This window comes from Orycteropus afer, unplaced genomic scaffold (assembly GCF_000298275.1).
Source record: "Orycteropus afer afer isolate SDZICR_OR568_19922 unplaced genomic scaffold, OryAfe1.0 scaffold00211, whole genome shotgun sequence".
Lineage (NCBI taxonomy): Eukaryota > Metazoa > Chordata > Mammalia > Tubulidentata > Orycteropodidae > Orycteropus > Orycteropus afer.
In genome coordinates this window covers 2,511,180-2,530,003 of record NW_006921798.1, presented here as the reverse complement: position 1 = coordinate 2,530,003, position 18,824 = coordinate 2,511,180, and the positions used below count along the sequence as shown (strand labels likewise).

The window sequence follows — 18,824 nt, the reverse complement described above, 5'->3', positions numbered from 1 at the left end:
AAGGGTTGGGGCAGTATTCTCCAGGAGGCTGTATATGCTCTAAATCAGCATCCAATACCTTGTGCTATTTCTCCAATAGCCAGCATTCACAGGCCCAGGAACCAAGGGGTGGAAATGGCAGTGGTACCACTATTACCTGTAGTGACCCACTCAAACAGTTTTTGCTTCCTGCCCCTGCTACCCTATGCTCTGCGGGTCTGGAGATCTTAGTCCCAAAGGGAGGAACACTCCCACCTGGAAACATAATACTGATTGCATTGAACTGGAATGCCACCTGGCCATTTTGGCTTCCTCATGCCTCTGGATCAATAGAGAAAGAAGGGTGTCACTTTACTCTCTGATGTGATAAATCCTGATTACCAAGGGGAAATTGCACTGATATTACATAAAGGAAATAAAGAAGAATATGTCTGGAATACAGGAGATTCTTTAAGACATCTCTTACTACTACCATGCCCTGTGATTAAAGTCAATAGAAAATTACAGCAACCCAATTCTGATATGACTGCTAATGGCCCATATCCTTCAGGAATGAAGGTTTGGGTCACCCCACTAGGCAAAGAATCACGACCAGCTCAAGTGCTTGCTGAGGGCAAGAGAAATATGGAATGAGTGGTAGAAGAAAGTGGTTCTGAATATCAGCTACTACCACGTGACTAGTTGCAGAAATGAGGACTGTGATTGTTATATTTCTTCATTGTTATGTGCATCAAACATTTTTGTTTTCTTCAGTTATGAACTATGAAATATAAACAGGGTTAATGTGTTTTGGTTGTATGTGTTTTAGTGTATCATGTTAAGCACAAATATTACTTTATAATTGTCCTTATTCAGAGATTATGTGTGGTTAAGGAGATGTGTCCAACTGCCAAATTGACAAGGAGTGGACTGTGATAGTTGAGGTTGTGTGTCAAGTTGGCTGGACCATGATTCTGAGTGGTTTAAGCAGTTGTGATGTGGTTTTTCCCATGATAAGATCAGATGTATATGTTCTGAGTAGCCAATCCATTGAAAGGAAGTTTCCCTAGAGGTGTGGCCTGCTTCCAATATATATATATATATGGACATCCTGAGAAAATGAGCAAATCTTCTGTGGATCTGGGTCCTGTTGTGGTGCCTTCAACTGCCCGTGAACAAACAATCCACCATTCGCCCTGGTGATCTTGGCTTCATTATCCACCGGAGTCAACAACTGGTATATTGCCTGCCAACTTCGAGCTCATCAGCCCCTGTAGCTGGGTGAGTTGGGAAAAGCCTCCAGTTTGACATTTGATCCAGGAACTTGGGACTTGCCAGCTTTTATAAGTGTGGGAGCCGTTTTCCTAAGATAAATTTCTCTCTCTCTATATATATATGCTTTACTGGTTTTGCTTCTCTAGAAAACCCAGCCTAACACATCTATGTTGGAAGAAGTTCAGTCACAATGCTCCTTAAAAGTGAAGACTGCAAGATTTCATCTCCCATACTTTGGACATGTTATCAAGAGGGACCAGTCCCTGGTGAAAGACATCATGCTTCATAATGTAGTGGGTCAGCGAAAAAGAGGAAGAACCTCAAAAGATGGATTGACACAGCAGCTGCAACAGTGGGCTCTAACATAGCAATGATTGTGAATTTGGTGTAGGACTGGGCAGTGTTTTGTTCTGTTGTACATGGGGTCTTTATGAGTTAGAACCAACTCAATGGCATCTAATAACAACAGTCTTACAGAAGAGACTGCCACATCTTTCTCCTCTGGTAGTTCAGACTGCCGATCTTTCTATTATCAGTTGAGTGCTTATCCACTGCACCACCAGGACTCCCATGTAGTGTTTTACTCTTCCTTAAATTCCCTGCGTAGGGTCACATGTGGTTGCCATAGTGCCTAAGACTCTTGACTGCTAACCAGAAGGCTGGCAGTTCAAACCCACTAGCCACTCATCGGAAGGAAGATGGGGCAATCTACTTCCATAGTGATACTGCCTCAGAAACCCAAGGAGGGGTCGCTATGAGTCTGGTACGACTCGACGGCACATAACAACAAATGACAACTACCAACAATATTCCCTGCAGTGCCTAACAGTAAGCTACACATGGTAAACATAAAAATAGCCAGAACTTTGTGTTGCTTAAACCTATACAATTCTCACATTAAGTTGAGAGGGTGACTGTATTAAATATTTCGGATTCAGTTGGTACTGTTGACAAAGTATATAGAAAAAGGAACCATATTATTTATCTTTGTATTCCCAGCAGTTAGTATAGTACTGTTTCAAATCTAGTGTCCTTGCCACAATGCTACAACTAAATTTAATTCATAATCAGCAAGAGCATTAGTTTAGACATGCATAAGTACTAAATTTTTCACATCTTAAGATGTCATCAGAGTTCCCATGGAATGAACCTTATGCTTCATTTTCCATGTTTCATTTATAATCTTTCAACCTTGCTTAATTTTCTTAATAGGAATTGCTAAATTGTTCTTTGATACATCAGAAAAAAAAAAAAAAAAAAAAAACACTGCCATTTAGTCAATTCTGACTCATAGCAGCCCCCATTGGGTTTCCAAGGCAGTAAATGTTTATGGAAGTAGATTCCACAGAGTGGCTGTTGCATTTGAACCACCAACCTTCTGGTTAGCAGTCAGATAGATACCTTAGGCACTGTGCTACCAGAGCTCCTCTTTGATATATACAAATTAGAAATATCACTGTTGGTTAAGAAAGAACTTAGTTCTAAGGTCTGGTTTTGTTTTCCAGGTGGCGTTGCATGCTTGTGGAGTGGCAACAGACATGGTGATTGAGCACTGCATCAAAGTGCGGGCTTCCTTTGTCACATGCCCTTGCTGTTACGGTTTCATTCAGAATACCTCAAAGTTTAATTTTCCAAAAAGGTGAAATTGAGTGCCTACCTAAGACACTAATGTGGGATAAGCCAATATATGAAGCTTGTGTTGTTGTTTTGTGCCATGGAGTCAGACCCAACTCATAGTGACCTCTCCTTGGGTTTCCAAGGTGGTATCACTACGGAAGTAGATTGCCCAACCTTCCTTCAGAGGAGTGGCTGGTGGGTTTGAACCGCCAGCCTTCAGGTTAGCAGTCAAGTGCCTTAGGCACTATGCTATCAGAGCTCCTGTATGAAGCTTATTAGGCATAAAGTTGCAATGAGCTTTCTTTCAGTTTTGAGCTCATTTCTTCTTTTATAACACCAAGTATTGTTTATAAATTGGAAGAAAGGATCTCCTCTGTGTCTATCCCTATTTTTTCTCCTGGATGCAGTTCTTGCTGACTAGCAAATGAAACTGAAAATGTATCTATGAGAGTCAATAGAACATAGTGGTTAAGTGTATGGGATATGGAAGTTTACTGCATAAGTACAAATTCTGGCTCCTCAACCTTTTTTAAATTGTTTTACCTCAGGCAGTTTACTTAAACCCATTGGCCCACATTTTCTCATCTGCAGAATGGGGATTATAATAGTCACTACCTCAAGGTTTTTGTGAGAATTTAATTATATAGGCAAAGCACTTAGAAATATCATAAGGTAAGTACTAAATAAATATGAACTTTGCTAATAACAGGAGTAGTGATGGTATTTTTAATCCTGCCTGTGAGTATTGATGATTAAAGTCATATTTACAGTTCTTCTTATTCCACATAAAGAATGGAGACATTTTACTTCTCACTCCTTTATTGTGTTTATGACATTTCTCTGTAGTTCATATTTACTGAGAATCATGATGATCGTATTAAGCATAGATTAAAATATGATTAGCTTTCCAAAGTCTAACCTAAAATGTGTCAAAAGAGGCTTCTTGATCTGTTGCATCATTACTTTTAAGAAACCTTAGACTATTTCCACTAGAATTTATTCTTTAAGTTTTCTGTATAAATAGTTTAAAGTAAAAAAAAAATACAAAGAGCCTTCTTTTTCTTCATCTTTCATTATTTTGTTCTTTCCTGCCACTTACAACTAACTGAAAGAAAACCACAGGAAATATTGAAAAGCAAAAAAATAAAATATAATCTGAAGCTTATTTATTGCTCATGGCAATATCATGGAAGTTTTATTTTATTTTAATCTATACTAATAAAATGTATATTTTTCCCCTCAAGAAATTTGTAAAGAATTTTAAGAATGCTAATTTGACTTCTTCAGTCTGCAGTCTAATTTAACTGATATTAAAGTCTCAGCTTAGTGTCAGCTTTTTTTTGCATATTTGTAGATTTATTGACATTTTCCTTCTGGTCCTTGGAAATGAAATCTTTATATAGTTTGTTTCTCTGTTGTGTATAAGACCTATCCCAGTTACTAAGGATAGAGTAGGGAATTTATAAATACTTTACTATTTCTGTAATATATGGAGACAAAGTACTAATTTCAAACAAACTAATTGATGCTAATATGAATTTAGCACTATATGTATCACCACATGTTTTGGGAGCCTAGAATACAGCATTAATAAAGGACAATGTTTATGGGATATATGTTTGTGTATTTAATGGTTGTGACAGCGCTGACTTCCTGGATCTCTGTGTATCCATCAAGAAAGAGAAAAAAAAAGGGAAAAAAAAATAAGTTGTGCTTCTGTAACAGTACAAACAATCTGGGGAAGAAATTCTTTACAACTAATGACATAAAATGATATGCCTTGTCTTTCTATAAAGACATTACAAGTGAGTATATTTTTTACTGTGGGGTGGCATTTTGTATTCTTCAGATAAAATGCATTCTATTCTTTATAATTTATAAGTTTCTGTAAGAACTTTATAAGTTTTTATAAGATTATTTTTACTCTTAATATTTCATCTTTAAAATGATGACTAATTCCGTTTTCTTTTCCATTTCAGTGAACAATTCAAAGGAACTCTATCATACAAGGTATTGTAAAGATCTAACGGGTCTTCCTAATACACTAATACACTTTTTATCCCTTCTTTATATTTTCCCTTTCAAATTTCTAATGGAGTTATAATCTATAGTTACATTGGAATTACCCATTAGCAACTAGTATGGCATTTAAAAAACAATAATCCAGATTAACTCTTCAAATATAATTATCAATGACAGAGATTTTACCCCACTTGGAAGATAACAAGTTAGCTTGACAGTTTCACAGATGCTCACAGAAGTTATGAGACACCTCTATCAGAGACAAATGACAGTTTATTATTCTTGGCAATATCAGTAGTCAGAGTATTATCATTTTTGCACTGGCTTCTTGAGGTCCAGTGCCCACAGGGCAGCACAAAAAGGGCCAAGTGATACCTACACACACAGTAAGTTTCATTATGGGAGAGAAATCCTGAGCTTAGGGAATCTGGACTTTTTATAATGGGCAGTAAGCATGCCAGCTCTTTGTTCTAGAAGGAGAAACTATATCTTCCAGTTTTTACTATATAAATACCCTTTAAAAGATCACATAGAAAAGGTGCAAACATTTCTATAAAATCCTGTTGTTGCTGTTATTGTTGTTGTTTTGTGTCCTCAAGTCTGACCCAATTTATAGCAACCCCTCCTTGGGTTTCCGAGGTGGTATTACTACAGAAGTAGATTGCCCAACCTTCCTTCCGAAGAGTGGCTGGTGGGTTTGAACGACCAGCCTTCTGATTAGCAGTCAAGTGCCTTAGGCACTACACTACCAGAGCTCTTTGGTAAATATTTTAGGTTTTGCCTTTCACGTATCCTTCTTCATTGCCATTGTCATCAATGTTATGTTTTTTTGTTGTTTTTCACAACACTTTAACAATGTAAAAACCATTCTTAACTTGTGAGCCATATAAAAACAGGTTATAGCCCAGATTTGGCCTATGGATTATAATTTGCTGACCCCTGGTCTGGAACAAAGTCAGTGAGTGCCCTGCTCACAAGGCATAAAGAAACACAAGAGGACCATGCAGACCTATCTTCCAGCAATAGTCAGAACATTACACTATATAGTTTTGAGTTACTGATCAGAGCAAAACAATTTCCAGATTTTTCAACATCACTACTACCTAATTAATTGGTCAAACATTACATGATGCAATTTAAGAAATAAAAAATATTATTTGAAAGAAATACAAAAATAACTCCATTAATAGTTGATGAATTAGTTTGGATTCTTGTTGTTAGGTTTTATCAAGTCATTTCCAACCCATGGAGATCCTGTGTACAACAGAGCAAAACAATGCCTAGTCCTCTGCCATCTTCGTAATCATTGCTATGATGGAGTCCATGATTGCAGCCACTGTGTCATTCATCTTGTAAAGGGCCTGCTTTCTCCAGGAACTAGTCCTTTATGATAATATGACCAGACCATGAGAAACCAAGTCTGGCTGTTCTTGCTTCTAAGGAGCATTCCAGCTGAACTTCTTCCAAGGCATATTTGTTCATTTGTTCATTCTCCTGGGAGTCCACAATACATTTAATATCCTTCACCAACATCATAATTCAAATGCATCAATCCTTATCCATTGTCCAGCTTTTATATACATATGAGGTGATTGAAATAAACTTGGCTTGGGTCAGGCACACCTTAGTCTTCAAAGTGACATCTTTGCTTGAGCACTTTAAAAATGTCTCTTGCAGCACGTTGGTGTAATGTAGTATGTAGTTTGATTTCTTGACTGCTGCTTTCATAGGTATTAACTGTGGATTCAAGTAAAATGAAATGATTGATACCTTCCGTCTTTTCTTCATTTATCATGATGTTACTTATTGGTCCAATTGTGTCAGTTTTTCTTCTCTTTATGTTAAGATATAATCCATATTGAAGGCTGTAGTTTTTTATCTTCTTCAGTAAGTGCTTCATATACTCTTCACTTTCAGAAGCAAGATTGTGTCATGTGCATATTGCAGGTTGTTAATGAATCTTCCTCCAATCTGCATGCGAGTTCTTCTTCATGAAGTCTGATTTCTCAGATTATTTGCTCAACATATAGATTTATATGTATGGTGAAAAGATACAACCCTCACAGCTTTCCTGATTTTAAATCACTCAGTATCCCCTAGTTCTGATCAAACAACTGCCTCTTGGCCTATGTACAGGTTCCACTTGAGCACAATTAAGTATTCTGGAATCCCCATTCTTCCCAATGTTATCCATAATTTATTATGATCCACACAGTCAAATGCCTTTGCATAGTCAATAAAATACAACTAAACATCTTTCTGATGTTCTATTTTCAGCTAAGATCCATCTGACATCAGCAGTGTTATCCCTCATTCCAAGTCCTCTTCTGAATCCAGCTTGAATTTCTGGCAGTTCTCTGTCAATGTATTGCTCAACCATTTTATAATTATCTTCAGCAAAACTGTACTTGCATGTGATATCAATGATATTGTTCAATAATTTCCTCTTTCTTTTGGATGACCAGTGTAATTGAAGGAAGAAAGATGTTGAGTACCATTTCCGGAAAGTTTACTTCTTTTTAAAGTACTGTTTATGTACCAAAGGCGCTTTGGTGGCACAGTGGTTAAGTGCTCAGCTGGTAACCAGAAATTTAGTGGTTCAGATCCCCCCAGCTGCTACAAGGGAGAAAATCTGCTTCCATAAATACTTAAAGTTTGGAAACCTTGTGGATCAGTTCTACTCTGTCCTATAGGGGCACTATGAACCAGAATCAACTCAACACAATGGGTATTTATTGATGTAGCACTTTATTCAGTTAAGCAGTATAGTATTCCAGAAAAGCATGGTAGGTTTGATTTATTTATTTTTTTTTACAACTTTAACGCAAAAGATTAAAATAAGCCCATATTCTATTGCTCTTTTTTCTAGGAACATATGATTCTGTGCAGATTTGCAGATCAGACAGCTGTCCAGCTCCCACCCCAACGCAGGCTAATAGGTATGTGTTTTACAGCAGCTGTCGGGTAGATTATGCACACTATCCCCAGCAATGATTCTAGGAATGGTTCCAACTCATAGCGACCCCACCTTAAGTTTCTAATGTGGTATCTCTACAGCAGTAGATTGCCCAGTCTTCCTTCTGAGGAGTGGCCAGTGGGTTTGAACTGCCAGCTTTCTGGTTAGCAGTCAAATGCCTTAGGCACTACACAACCAGAGCTCCTCTATATGGGAAAAAAAGGTTCATTTATCAACAAAGAACTAATGTTTCTTTTTCTCAGAAAATTTAATCCATATTGAAGAGAGCTTTGAAACTATAATAACATTTTATCCCATTTTGGTTAATATTAATATTTTTAAATACATTTTCAATATTTATACATTGAATAGAATGGTAATGTTAAATGTTTTTTTTTTCTATTATGAACAAACTGAGGGATCTATCCAGAGTCACAAAAGAAAATATTAATGATGGAATAGTCAACTATGCCTGCCAAAATTAATGCATTGAAAGAAAAGTATAAACAAGGATAACATTTTCTTTCTCAGAAATAAATATGCTTGTATATCATTAATCATAGACCAATTTATTTGACATTTATAATATTAAACATTACCTAAATTGGAAGACACACAGAAGCATTTCAAGTTCATTAAGTAATTAATTAGAAAAAGAAATCTTATTCAGAGGAATAATAGCAGCTAACATTTAAGCATAGTGAGCTAAATATCCTCCACCTATTATCTTAGTAAGAAGCTTTGGTGACACAGTGGTTAAAGCATTCAGCCGCTTACCAAAAGGTTGGCAGTTCAAACCCACCAGCGGCTCTGTAGAGAAAGATGAGGCAGTCTGCTTCCATAGAATAACAGCCTTGGGAACCTTCTGGAACAGTTCTACTCTGTCCTATAGGGTCTCTATGAGTCAGAATTAACTTGATGGCCATGGGTTTTTTTATTTTATTATATTAGTAAATTCTTTACAAAAATACTTACAAGGTAGGCACCATTATTTACATTTTACAAATGAGAGAACTGAGATGAAGAGTTCTTCTAGAGTCCTTCAGCTGATAGATAATGAAGTCATGATATATACCCAATTATTTGAAGCTCTTACCCGCTTTTGCAATACTGCCTCCCAGCACTCTGGAGTCACATATTCTGTTGAAACGTTTGGTTCTAAAATCAGGGATTAAGATGATTTACTGAAGTCAAAACTAATATTAATGCTTATTTGGAAAAACTCTACATTGATGACCATCACACTGTTTCTCCATAATTGCAGCACAGCCTGATTTCTCTGGAAGATTGCTGTTTTTTGGCTGAACACCAAAAGAAGTAGTTAGCTCACATTCAGGGACCATGCTGTATGAAAACCAGATATCTTTTAACTTAAAAATCAGTCAGCATGAAGAGACATGTACACACTGAGACTGACTGAGGCAACATTCGATTCCCTTCTCTTTGTCACACTGTGGGGCATAAATTGAAGGAAAGTGCTTGCTCTCTTTTATAAAGGCACTTTGTCTTTGACTCTCTTTCTCCCTTTCATCTCCCTTTTCCATCCTAATTATTTGAATTAATAGAACGTCCCTTTGATACAACTCCACTAGGTTCATTGAGGACATTAGTATGGTAGATGGGTGTGTGCTTGATTGATGTGTGCTTTAGACATCAAACAGGAAAGGAGTGAGTGGAAAAGATGGTGCTGGAGTTGAGGGGGAGGAACATTTGCCCTGATCCCTGGCAGAGGGGTGGGAAAGGGAGGGGAATGAGGTTCAAGGAAAGTCATAGAATCTATCAAATATCTATGTCTGTGCTTTGCACAGGCCATTCCTATATTCTGTGGCCATTTTCAGGAAGCTTACCAGGTTCTAAAAAGTAAATTACCAACAAATGAAGCTATAAAGACACTTGTTCAACATGTGAAAACATGAGATTCTTCTACGTCATGGAAAAGGAAAAATTAACTTGGCTGGGATCAAAGCCAAGGGTCAATGAGTTGCAATATAAACCCAGGGTGGGTACTAGAAGAATGCTGAGCATCTCGTTCTCACAGAGAATGCTTCCTTTCAAATTGAGAAATAGATGTGAGACACATTTTACAGATGTCTTAATGGAAGGACAATATTTTAAGGGAAAGAAGAATGTCAGCCATACAGCCCTGTTGATGAAGAGGAGGTGATTTGGGCTAAATGGGATTCTGGAAATCTCTTTTTATATCATTTCTAACACAGTTCATTTTCCTGCCATGAGTTCTTTTGAGGAAAATGTACAAAATAAACATTTTAAATTTGAGTCTCTTGTTGACAATTCTTACCTACTGATTTCACCTTCACTGTTTTTCCTGTAAGAATTCCATCTTCCACAGATGAACTTTTCTATTTCAGTCTTCACTTCCAAAGGTTAGCAGTTAACAATTTCTGCTGTTATTCAAATAAGTTATTTTAAAATAATGATTAGATATTATTACAGTTATTGAGAAAAATATACAATGAAGTTCTGCATTGTCAGTGACCTTTTTTCTAAGAGAATGAAGAAGTTTATCTGTTGAATTTAAAGCAATTGAAAGTGTAAAAGCAAAGTATGGCTTTGCATGTACTCAGCCCCAAATTGTTTTTCTCCTGAGTTACTTTTGAAATAGAAGTTGGTATTTGCCAAAGGAAAACAAATTAACCATTTTGCTTGCAAGTCAGGTTTCGTTTTTTTTTTTTTTCCAGAGACTATACAGAAAATTTAATACTACTATTTTCTAGCAGTATAGAAGCTCTGAAAATTAAGAACACATTAAACACATTACATATCTACCAAAAGGAAACAAAAAAAACCAAACTCGTTGCCATTGTGTCGATTCACCAAAAGTAAGCAGCACACAAAAAGACTTTTCTCAAATATTCCCGTTTCATATTCTTCATTGCCCTAGAAAACTTCAGGTAGAAAATATAGCCTGTCTTTTAGATTCCTCTTTGTCAACATGTTACTTTAAATATTCTTAAAAACAGATGTTATTTTCCACAATATTACAGATTATATATTTTCACAAGGAATGCTAAGAAAAGGACTTTGAATGGATTTTTAACCAAAATGAGATATAAAATCTGTGCTTTTCATTTAGTTATGATTTGTTCATAAACACATTTTTAAAGATTAACAATCTTTAAACTATCATCAGAGACAATTCTGGGAAATGTGAGATGCTTGTAATGAATTGGGATCAACTCAGTAGCATTGGGTTTTTTGTAAGTTCCTTCTCTCCATATTGGACAAGAACTAAATTGAAAGAGACTAACAGGACTTTGCAGAAAGCGGCATTCTCCATAGTACATGTGGGTTTTGTCACTGTCTAGACTCCCTTAAACAAGCTGAACTATTAGTGGTTAGTCTCATGATACCATTTTACTGTGTTTCAGGAAAACAGTGCATGTGCCTAGTGGATCTGGATCGAGCACGAGCTGCAGAAGAACGTGGTTACTCCGTCCAAGTGATATCCATGGAGCCAGAGAGCTGCTCTCCCAAAAATAACATGATCGTGGGAGTCCCCATTTAGAACAAGATATTCACATTTGATGTCTTGCCAACCATCTTCATGATGACAGCCCATGGCATTCAGGAGGTTCCTGGGATAACTAGAAAACAGTATTAGCCAACTTGAACCTCTTATACTCAGAAAAGAAAGCAGTGGGAAAATCTTGAAAGAAAGGCTGTCTGCTAAACATCACAAATGCTCTCACATGTGTGATCTAAAGGACTCCTGGCTTTCACAGAAAGAATCCCCTGATTTCTCAGCTGCCAACAGAATAATTCTCTCTCGTGGTGGTTCTATCACTGGCATAAAAATTTCCTTCTCTGCTCACAGGCTTTTCTGTCTTGCAAATGTGATGTTCAGTTCAAAACAATGATCACATGGTAGTTGGAGCCTTTACTTTATAATTATTTAGATATTCACATGGAGCCTGAAATGAGACTCAGTGGGGGTTTTTTCATTTGTGCTTTTATATTTTTAACAAGTGTACTTTTTCTATATTTTATAAATAATCTAGTCAGGTAATTACAGTATGGCTATTTCTAAACTGGGGTTAGTTGAATTATCATCTAATATCATCTAATACACTTTTTAAATACTTTCCTCATAAATTACTAAATGAGATCATTAGTGGTCCAAACATTTTATATGAAGAAAAAAAACAAAGTCAATTCTGCTAGTGATCCTCTAGAGCAGACTAGAACTGCCCTATAGGATTTCCAAAGCTGTAAATCTTTACAGAAGCAAGACTGCCTTATCTTTCTTCTGCAGAGCAGCTAGTAGGTTCAAACTGCTCACCTTTTGATTAGTGGCCAAATGCTTTAACTACTATGCTACCAAAGCTCTTTCATATGAAAAAAACAAAACACCACAGCCTTTGTATGAAGAGATTGTAAAATAGTTTAAATAAATTTCACAATATAGGAACATATCACTTGAACATAAATTCTAACTAATCAGTAAATACATGGATTAATTAATTTAATTCTACTAAAAAATATTGAAGGAGCCCTGAAAGCACAATGGTTAAGCACTTGGCTGCTAACCAAAAGGTTGGCTGTTCAAACCCACCAGCCACTCTGTAGGAAAAAGATGAGGCAGTCTGCTTCCATAAAGATTTACAGCCTTGGAAACCCTCTGGGCAGTTCTGCTCTGTCCTATAGGGTTGCTATGAGTTGGAGTTGACTTGATGGCAGTGGGCATAATGTTTGAAAATCTATTATTTTCAAGACTCTGGCTTAGATTCCCAATTAGTTTCAAGAGATACTACTCCTTGCCTATAGAAGTAAATCATCTAAAAGGGAGATTAAAGGATTAATGCATTCTTTATGTCATCCTATAATGAATGACTGGTCACCATCCATTTGTTTTCAGATGACAATTATTATTTTTTTTTATGTGTAGGATTTTTTTTTTTTTTTTTTTTGGTAAAATTTATTGTGTATAAAGTAATAGTGAGAATAGTCCAGAGTATGGAAACTTACTTGGATAGCTCTCCATAACCAAATTATTCTTTTTCTACCAACCAAAGCTTTTAAAGATAGATGGCATTTCCTTTGTCAGATGCTGCTAATATTTAACTTTTACATATCTTAGATTGTTCTATTCCAGATAAGATTTATTTCATTGATTTTGATGTTTTCAACCCCAAGGAAGGACTTTAATTGGTCCTAAATAATTCATCATCATTGTGAGTCAGATTATGGGAATAATTCATGGAGAATAAATAACTCTTTCATCATTATGGGTTAAAATACAGGAATAATTGGAGCCTTGTTTTATGGGATAGAATTTCAAAGAAGAATTAACCATCACCTCTGAGTATATTTATCATTTGTGTCCATAAACACCGCATGCTCTTTTATCCTGGGCTTTCTTTTTTAAATTAGGTTATAATTTACATGCAATAAAATGATATATTTTAGATGTTCAGTTTGAGAAATTTTGACAACTGTATACAGTCATGAAACCTCCAGCCAAAATGAGATATAAAACATGTCCATCGGCCCAGAAAGACTCCTCATTATCCTTTTCCAGCCAAACCCCTCTCCACCCTACAGGCAACCACTAGCTGTTTTCTACATTAGTGTTGCCTATTTTTGTCCTTCATGTAAATGGAGTAATTTAGTATGTAATCTTCTGTGCCTGGCTTCTTTTGCTTAACATAGTATTTTTTTTTTTTTTAGATGCACCCATTTGTTACATGTATTAATAGATCGTTTATTATTCCTAAGTAGTATGCCATTACCTAAATATATCAAAATGTATTTATTAGTTCTCCTGTTGGCACTCATGTGGAGTGTTTCCACTTTGAGATTCATATGAATAAGGCCTATAAACATTCTTATACAAGTCATATGCTTACATTTCTCCTGGATAAAAGCCTAGTAGTCATATTGTTGGATCATAGAGTAAATAAATACCAATTGCCAAATAGTTTTCCAAAATGGTTGTACCATTTTACACTGCCACCTGCAATAGATGAAAGTTCCAGTTCTCTACGCCTTCACCAACGTTTGATGTTGTCAGTCTTTTTTTATTTTAGCCATTCTACTGGATGTGAAATGATAACTCCTTTTCACAATGAATATTTTAATTTTGACAGTCTAATTTAATGTTTGTTTTCTTTTATACTTAATATTTTCTGTGCCCTCTCTAATAAACCTGTGCCTACCCGAAGATTAAGAAGATCTCTCCTGTTTTCTTGTAGAAACTTTATTGTGCTAGCTTTTACCTTTCGGTCTAGAAAACCAAAAATCAAACTCACTGCTGTCGAGTCGGCTCTGATTCATAGCGAGGCCTCCTTGGGTTTCTGAGGCAGTATCACTACGGAAGTAGATCGCCCCATCTTCCTTCCAAGTTTATGTCTATGGCACATCTCAAATCAATACTCACCTATAGGTAAATTTCAAGGAATATTCACTTGTTCCAGCACCATTTGTTTAAAAACTTTTCCTCTCTTCATTGAATTGGTGCATTGGTGAAAAGTAATTGATGTGTGTGTATAGGTCCATTTCTGAACTGTCTAGATTAGTCTTTTCCATAAATCCACTTGTTTTAATCCTTGTAGCTTTACAGTAATAAGTTCTTCAATTTCATCTGTCATTTCTAGATTGTTTTGCCTATTCTAAATCCATTGCATTTCCATGTAAATTTTAGAATTGCCTTGACAATTTCTTGGAATCTCTAGGTAGTGCAGGTGGCTAATGTGCATGAGTCAGAATCGACTTTCTTTAAAAAATAATTAAATAAAAAAGCCCTGCTAGATCAAATGGTTGAGAAATGAGCATCTGAACCATATTGATTCTTAAAACTCATGAACATAATACATCTTTCCATTTATTTTGTTGTTATTAGCTGCCATTGACTCTGACCTAACTCATGGTGACCCCAAGCTCAGTAGAATGAAGCACTGTCAGGTTCTGCATCTTCCCTGTGATGACGGTTGTGATCCATAGAGTTTTTAGTTTTCAGAAGTACATTGCCAGGCTTTTCTTCCTACTCTTTCTTAGTCTGGAAAGCTCTACTGATACCTGTTCAGCATCGTAGTAATACATTAGCTTCCACTGACATGCAGGTGGTGACTGCACAGAGGGTCCATTGGCCAGATGAGAATCCCACCACTTATTGGCCAATGCCTCATTCCACTTACTTGTTTTTTCAGATGCTATTGAGTGGATGTTGACTCAACAGTGATGCTGTCTACAATAGAATGAAACACTGCCTAGTCCTGCAACATCTTCAACATCTTCACAATCATTGCTATGTTTGAGCCCATTGTTTCAGCCACTGTGTCAGCCCATCTTGTTGGGAGTCTTCCTATTTTTCATCACCATCTGCTTTACCAAGCATGGTGTTCTTCTTCTAAAACTGATCCCCCCTAATAACATGTCCAAAGTACATGACATAAAATTTTATCATCCTCATTTCTAAGGAGCATTCTGGATGCACTTCTTCCAAGACAGATTTCCTCATTCTTCTGGCAGTCCATGGTATATTCAATATTCTTTACCAACATAAAAATTCAAATGCATCAATTCTTCACTCTTCCTTATTCATTGTCCACCTTTTGCATGCATGTGAGAGTACTGAAAATACCAAGGCTTGGACCAGGCACACCATAGCCCTCAAAGTGACATCTTTACTTTTTAACCCTTTAAAGAGATTTTTTGCAGAAGATTTACCCAAAACAAATTTCTTGACTGCTGCTTCCATGGGCTTGATTGTGGATCCAACTATAATGAAATTCTTGACAGCTTCCATCTTTTCTCCATTTATCATGATGTTACTTTTTGGTCCAGTTTTGGAGATTTTTGTTTTCTTTATGTTGATGTATGACCTGTACTGAAGGTTGTGGTCTTTGATCTTCATCAGTAAGTGTTTCAAGTCTTCTTTGTGTTATGCAGATGACACAACCTTGCTTTCTGAAAACAAAGAGGGCTTGAAGCACTTAGTAATGAAAATGAAAGACTGGGCTATATGAAGAAAAATACAGCATCAGGACTGGAAGACCTGATGCCATATTCGTCTTCATGTAGTCCAGCTTCTCAGATTATTTGCTCAGCATACAGATAAAATAAGTAAGGTGAAGGATACAAACCTGGTGCCCACCTTTCCTGATATTAAACCATGAAGTATTCCTTGTTCAAACAACTGTCTCTTAGTCTATGTACAGGTTACTCATGACTCATGAGCACAATTATGTGTTCTAGAATTCCTGTTTTGGGCAATGTTGTCCGTATAATGTTATGATCCACACAATCTAATGCCTTTGCATTGTCAGTGAAACACAGATAAACATCTTTCTTGTATTCTCTGCTTTCAGCCAAGATTCCACCTGAAACTGGCAATGATATCACTAATTCCACATCCTCTTCTGAGTCCAGCTTGAATTTCTGGCAGTTTTCTATGTCCTGCTGCAACCATTTTTTAATTATCTTTAGCAAATATTACTTGTGTGTGATATTAATGATGCTGTTCTATAATTCCTACATTCTATTGGATCGTCTTCCTTTAGAATGGTCTCAAACATGGATCTCTGATTCGATTGACCAGATGGTTGTCTTCCATATTCCCTCATGTAGATGAGTGCTTCTAGTAGTGCATCCATTTGTTGAAACATCTTGATTGGTATTCCAGCAATTCCTGGAACTTTGTTTTTCACCTGTGCTTTTAGTGCAGCTTGGACATCTTCCTTCAATGCCATTGGTTCTTTATCATATGCTACCTCTTGATATGGTTGAAAGTTGACCAATTCTTTTTGGTACAGTAATTTTGTGTATTTCTTCCATCTTCTGATAATTCTTGCAGATAATTCTTGAAGCTCTTACTTAGATCTTCTTTAATTATTCTCAGCAATATTTTATCATTTAGAATGTGGAGGTTGTGCTTTATTTTTTGTTTATTGGTTTTTTATACTATTACCCAAAGCTTTCACCTGCTGTTCCCACTCCTCAGAATAACATCCTCACCCCTTCCACTAGCTTAATTTCATCCATCCTTTGCTTTTAGCTTAGACTTGACTTCTTAATGGTTGCCTTTCCTAATCTCCCTGGATTTTGGTACTGGTTATAGAATGTCCATCATCAAAAGCATTCATCTCAGTCCTTTCCACATGACTCAGATACACATAACACACAGTCAAAACCTATATGATGAGTATAAACAATAAAAAAAGGAACTGATCCACTGTTTAGCCTATCCTGTACTAGGACACAGTTTTCTCCAGCTGTGGATGGCTTTGGCTGGTCATACATATGGGTGTTAGTGGATGCTCTTGGATCATGGCTTTTCTGTGTAAATCCCTGCCCAAACACCTTCCCAGTCAGGACAAATAAAAGGGACTGGATACAGGCAGCAGAAATTGGCAATGACAATAATCCAGCAAGTGATCTGGCCTCACCCTCACCCTTGTCCATCAAAAGTAAGGCTTTTCTTCATTATGTCTCCCACAAGTTGGAACATTAGAAATTAGAGCTCATCTTTCAATATATTTTTTTTTTTTTTTAGTTTTTCTTATGATAATATCTTTATTTCTTCTTCATTCTTTTACTTTATTTTATTTTCATCGTGATTTGGGTGAAAGTTTACAGACCAAATTCACTTTCCATACAGCTGTTCACATACACGTTGTCTAATGACATTCACTACAATTTACTACAATGCAACAGCTCCCTTCCCACTTCTACCTCATAGTTACTTCTTCCATGTGTCCTTCCCTGCATGCACTCCTGCCCCCTGACCTATGTCCCTGTGCATATACAACCCTTCTATTCTCCCATGATTGTTCTTTCCAAGGAGTGTATCTACCTAATGTAAATATTCACCTCATATGCATGTCTTTTGTTTGGCTGGAAGCCACAGGAGTGGGTTGAATTCCAGACTTGGAGGGCAGCTAGGGGCCATAGTCTCAGTAGTTCCATTAGGTTCTATCAGACCAGCAAACCTGATCCTTTTTTTCTTTTCAAATGATTTTGAGTTTTATTCCACATTGTTCTCCCACTCTATCAAGGATCTCCTGCATAGATCCCCCTCTGAGTGGTTGACAGTAGTAGCCAGGCACCATCTAGTTCTTCTGGTCTTGTAGTCATATAGACTGAGGATAACATCGTGTACCAGTCACTTGGACTAATTGTTTCCATGAATCTTTGGTTTTCTTCATTCTTTGCTCTGGACGAGAAGAGACCCTTTGTTGTATCTAGATGGTTACTTGCAAGCTTTTAAGATCCCAGTTGCTACTTGCCAAAGTAGGAGGTAGAACAATGTTTCGTGTAGTGTATTATGCCAATCGAGCTTGATGTCCTCTGCAACAATATTTGTTTGTTGTTTTTTTATACTATAACCCAAAGCTTTACCCAGACACCTTCCCAATCAGGGCAAATAAAAGGGATTGGATACAGGCAGCAGGAATTGGCAATGACAATAATCCCAGCAAGTGATCTAGTCTCACCCTCAGCCTTGTCCATCATAAGCAGGGCTGTTCCTCACTTTTTGTCTCCCACAAGTTGGAACATTAGAAATCAGAGCTCATCTTTCACTAATTTTTTTTTTTTTTTTTTTTTTTAGTTTTCCTTATGATAATATCTTTATTTCACCTTCATTCTCTATGGTCCCAAGCCAACAGATTCAACTACTCACTCCCTCTGGGTTGCTGGCTGTGCCCAAGAAGTAACTACAAACTTGTCCCTTGTCAGCTGTACTATATACCTGGGAATTCTTACAGAACATGCAAATACACTTGTAGAAATATTGTCTGCCAACCCTATACATGGTCTTGGGCACACTCCTCCCTGCAAAGACATGCCTAATAGTTCAGCCTGTCCCCCCATCTATCCACTCATATACCCATGTTTGCCTTCACTGACAACACAGTACTGTATGTGCAAAAGGGTTCATCTTTATTGTCTGTACCTCTCATGTAGCTCTTTATGGCTTCCTCTTCCTCAATGACAACATGTTGATCACTCACATTTGGTACATTGTCCTTCTTTTCAC

The 18,824-nt window shown here is 36.8% G+C and overlaps 1 protein-coding gene across 1 annotated transcript in view; it reads left to right on the top strand.

The window, feature by feature from the left end:
• Positions 1–11,354, top strand: part of GSTCD (glutathione S-transferase C-terminal domain containing) — a 274,623-nt gene extending 263,269 nt beyond the window's left edge. The window contains exons 8-11 of the mRNA XM_007948293.2: positions 2,739–2,872; positions 4,830–4,860; positions 7,742–7,811; positions 11,218–11,354. Of these exons, the coding sequence (XP_007946484.1) occupies positions 2,739–2,872; positions 4,830–4,860; positions 7,742–7,811; positions 11,218–11,354 (372 nt within the window). The remainder of the gene's footprint in view (positions 1–2,738; positions 2,873–4,829; positions 4,861–7,741; positions 7,812–11,217) is intronic.
• The last annotated feature ends 7,470 nt before the right edge of the window (positions 11,355–18,824 follow it).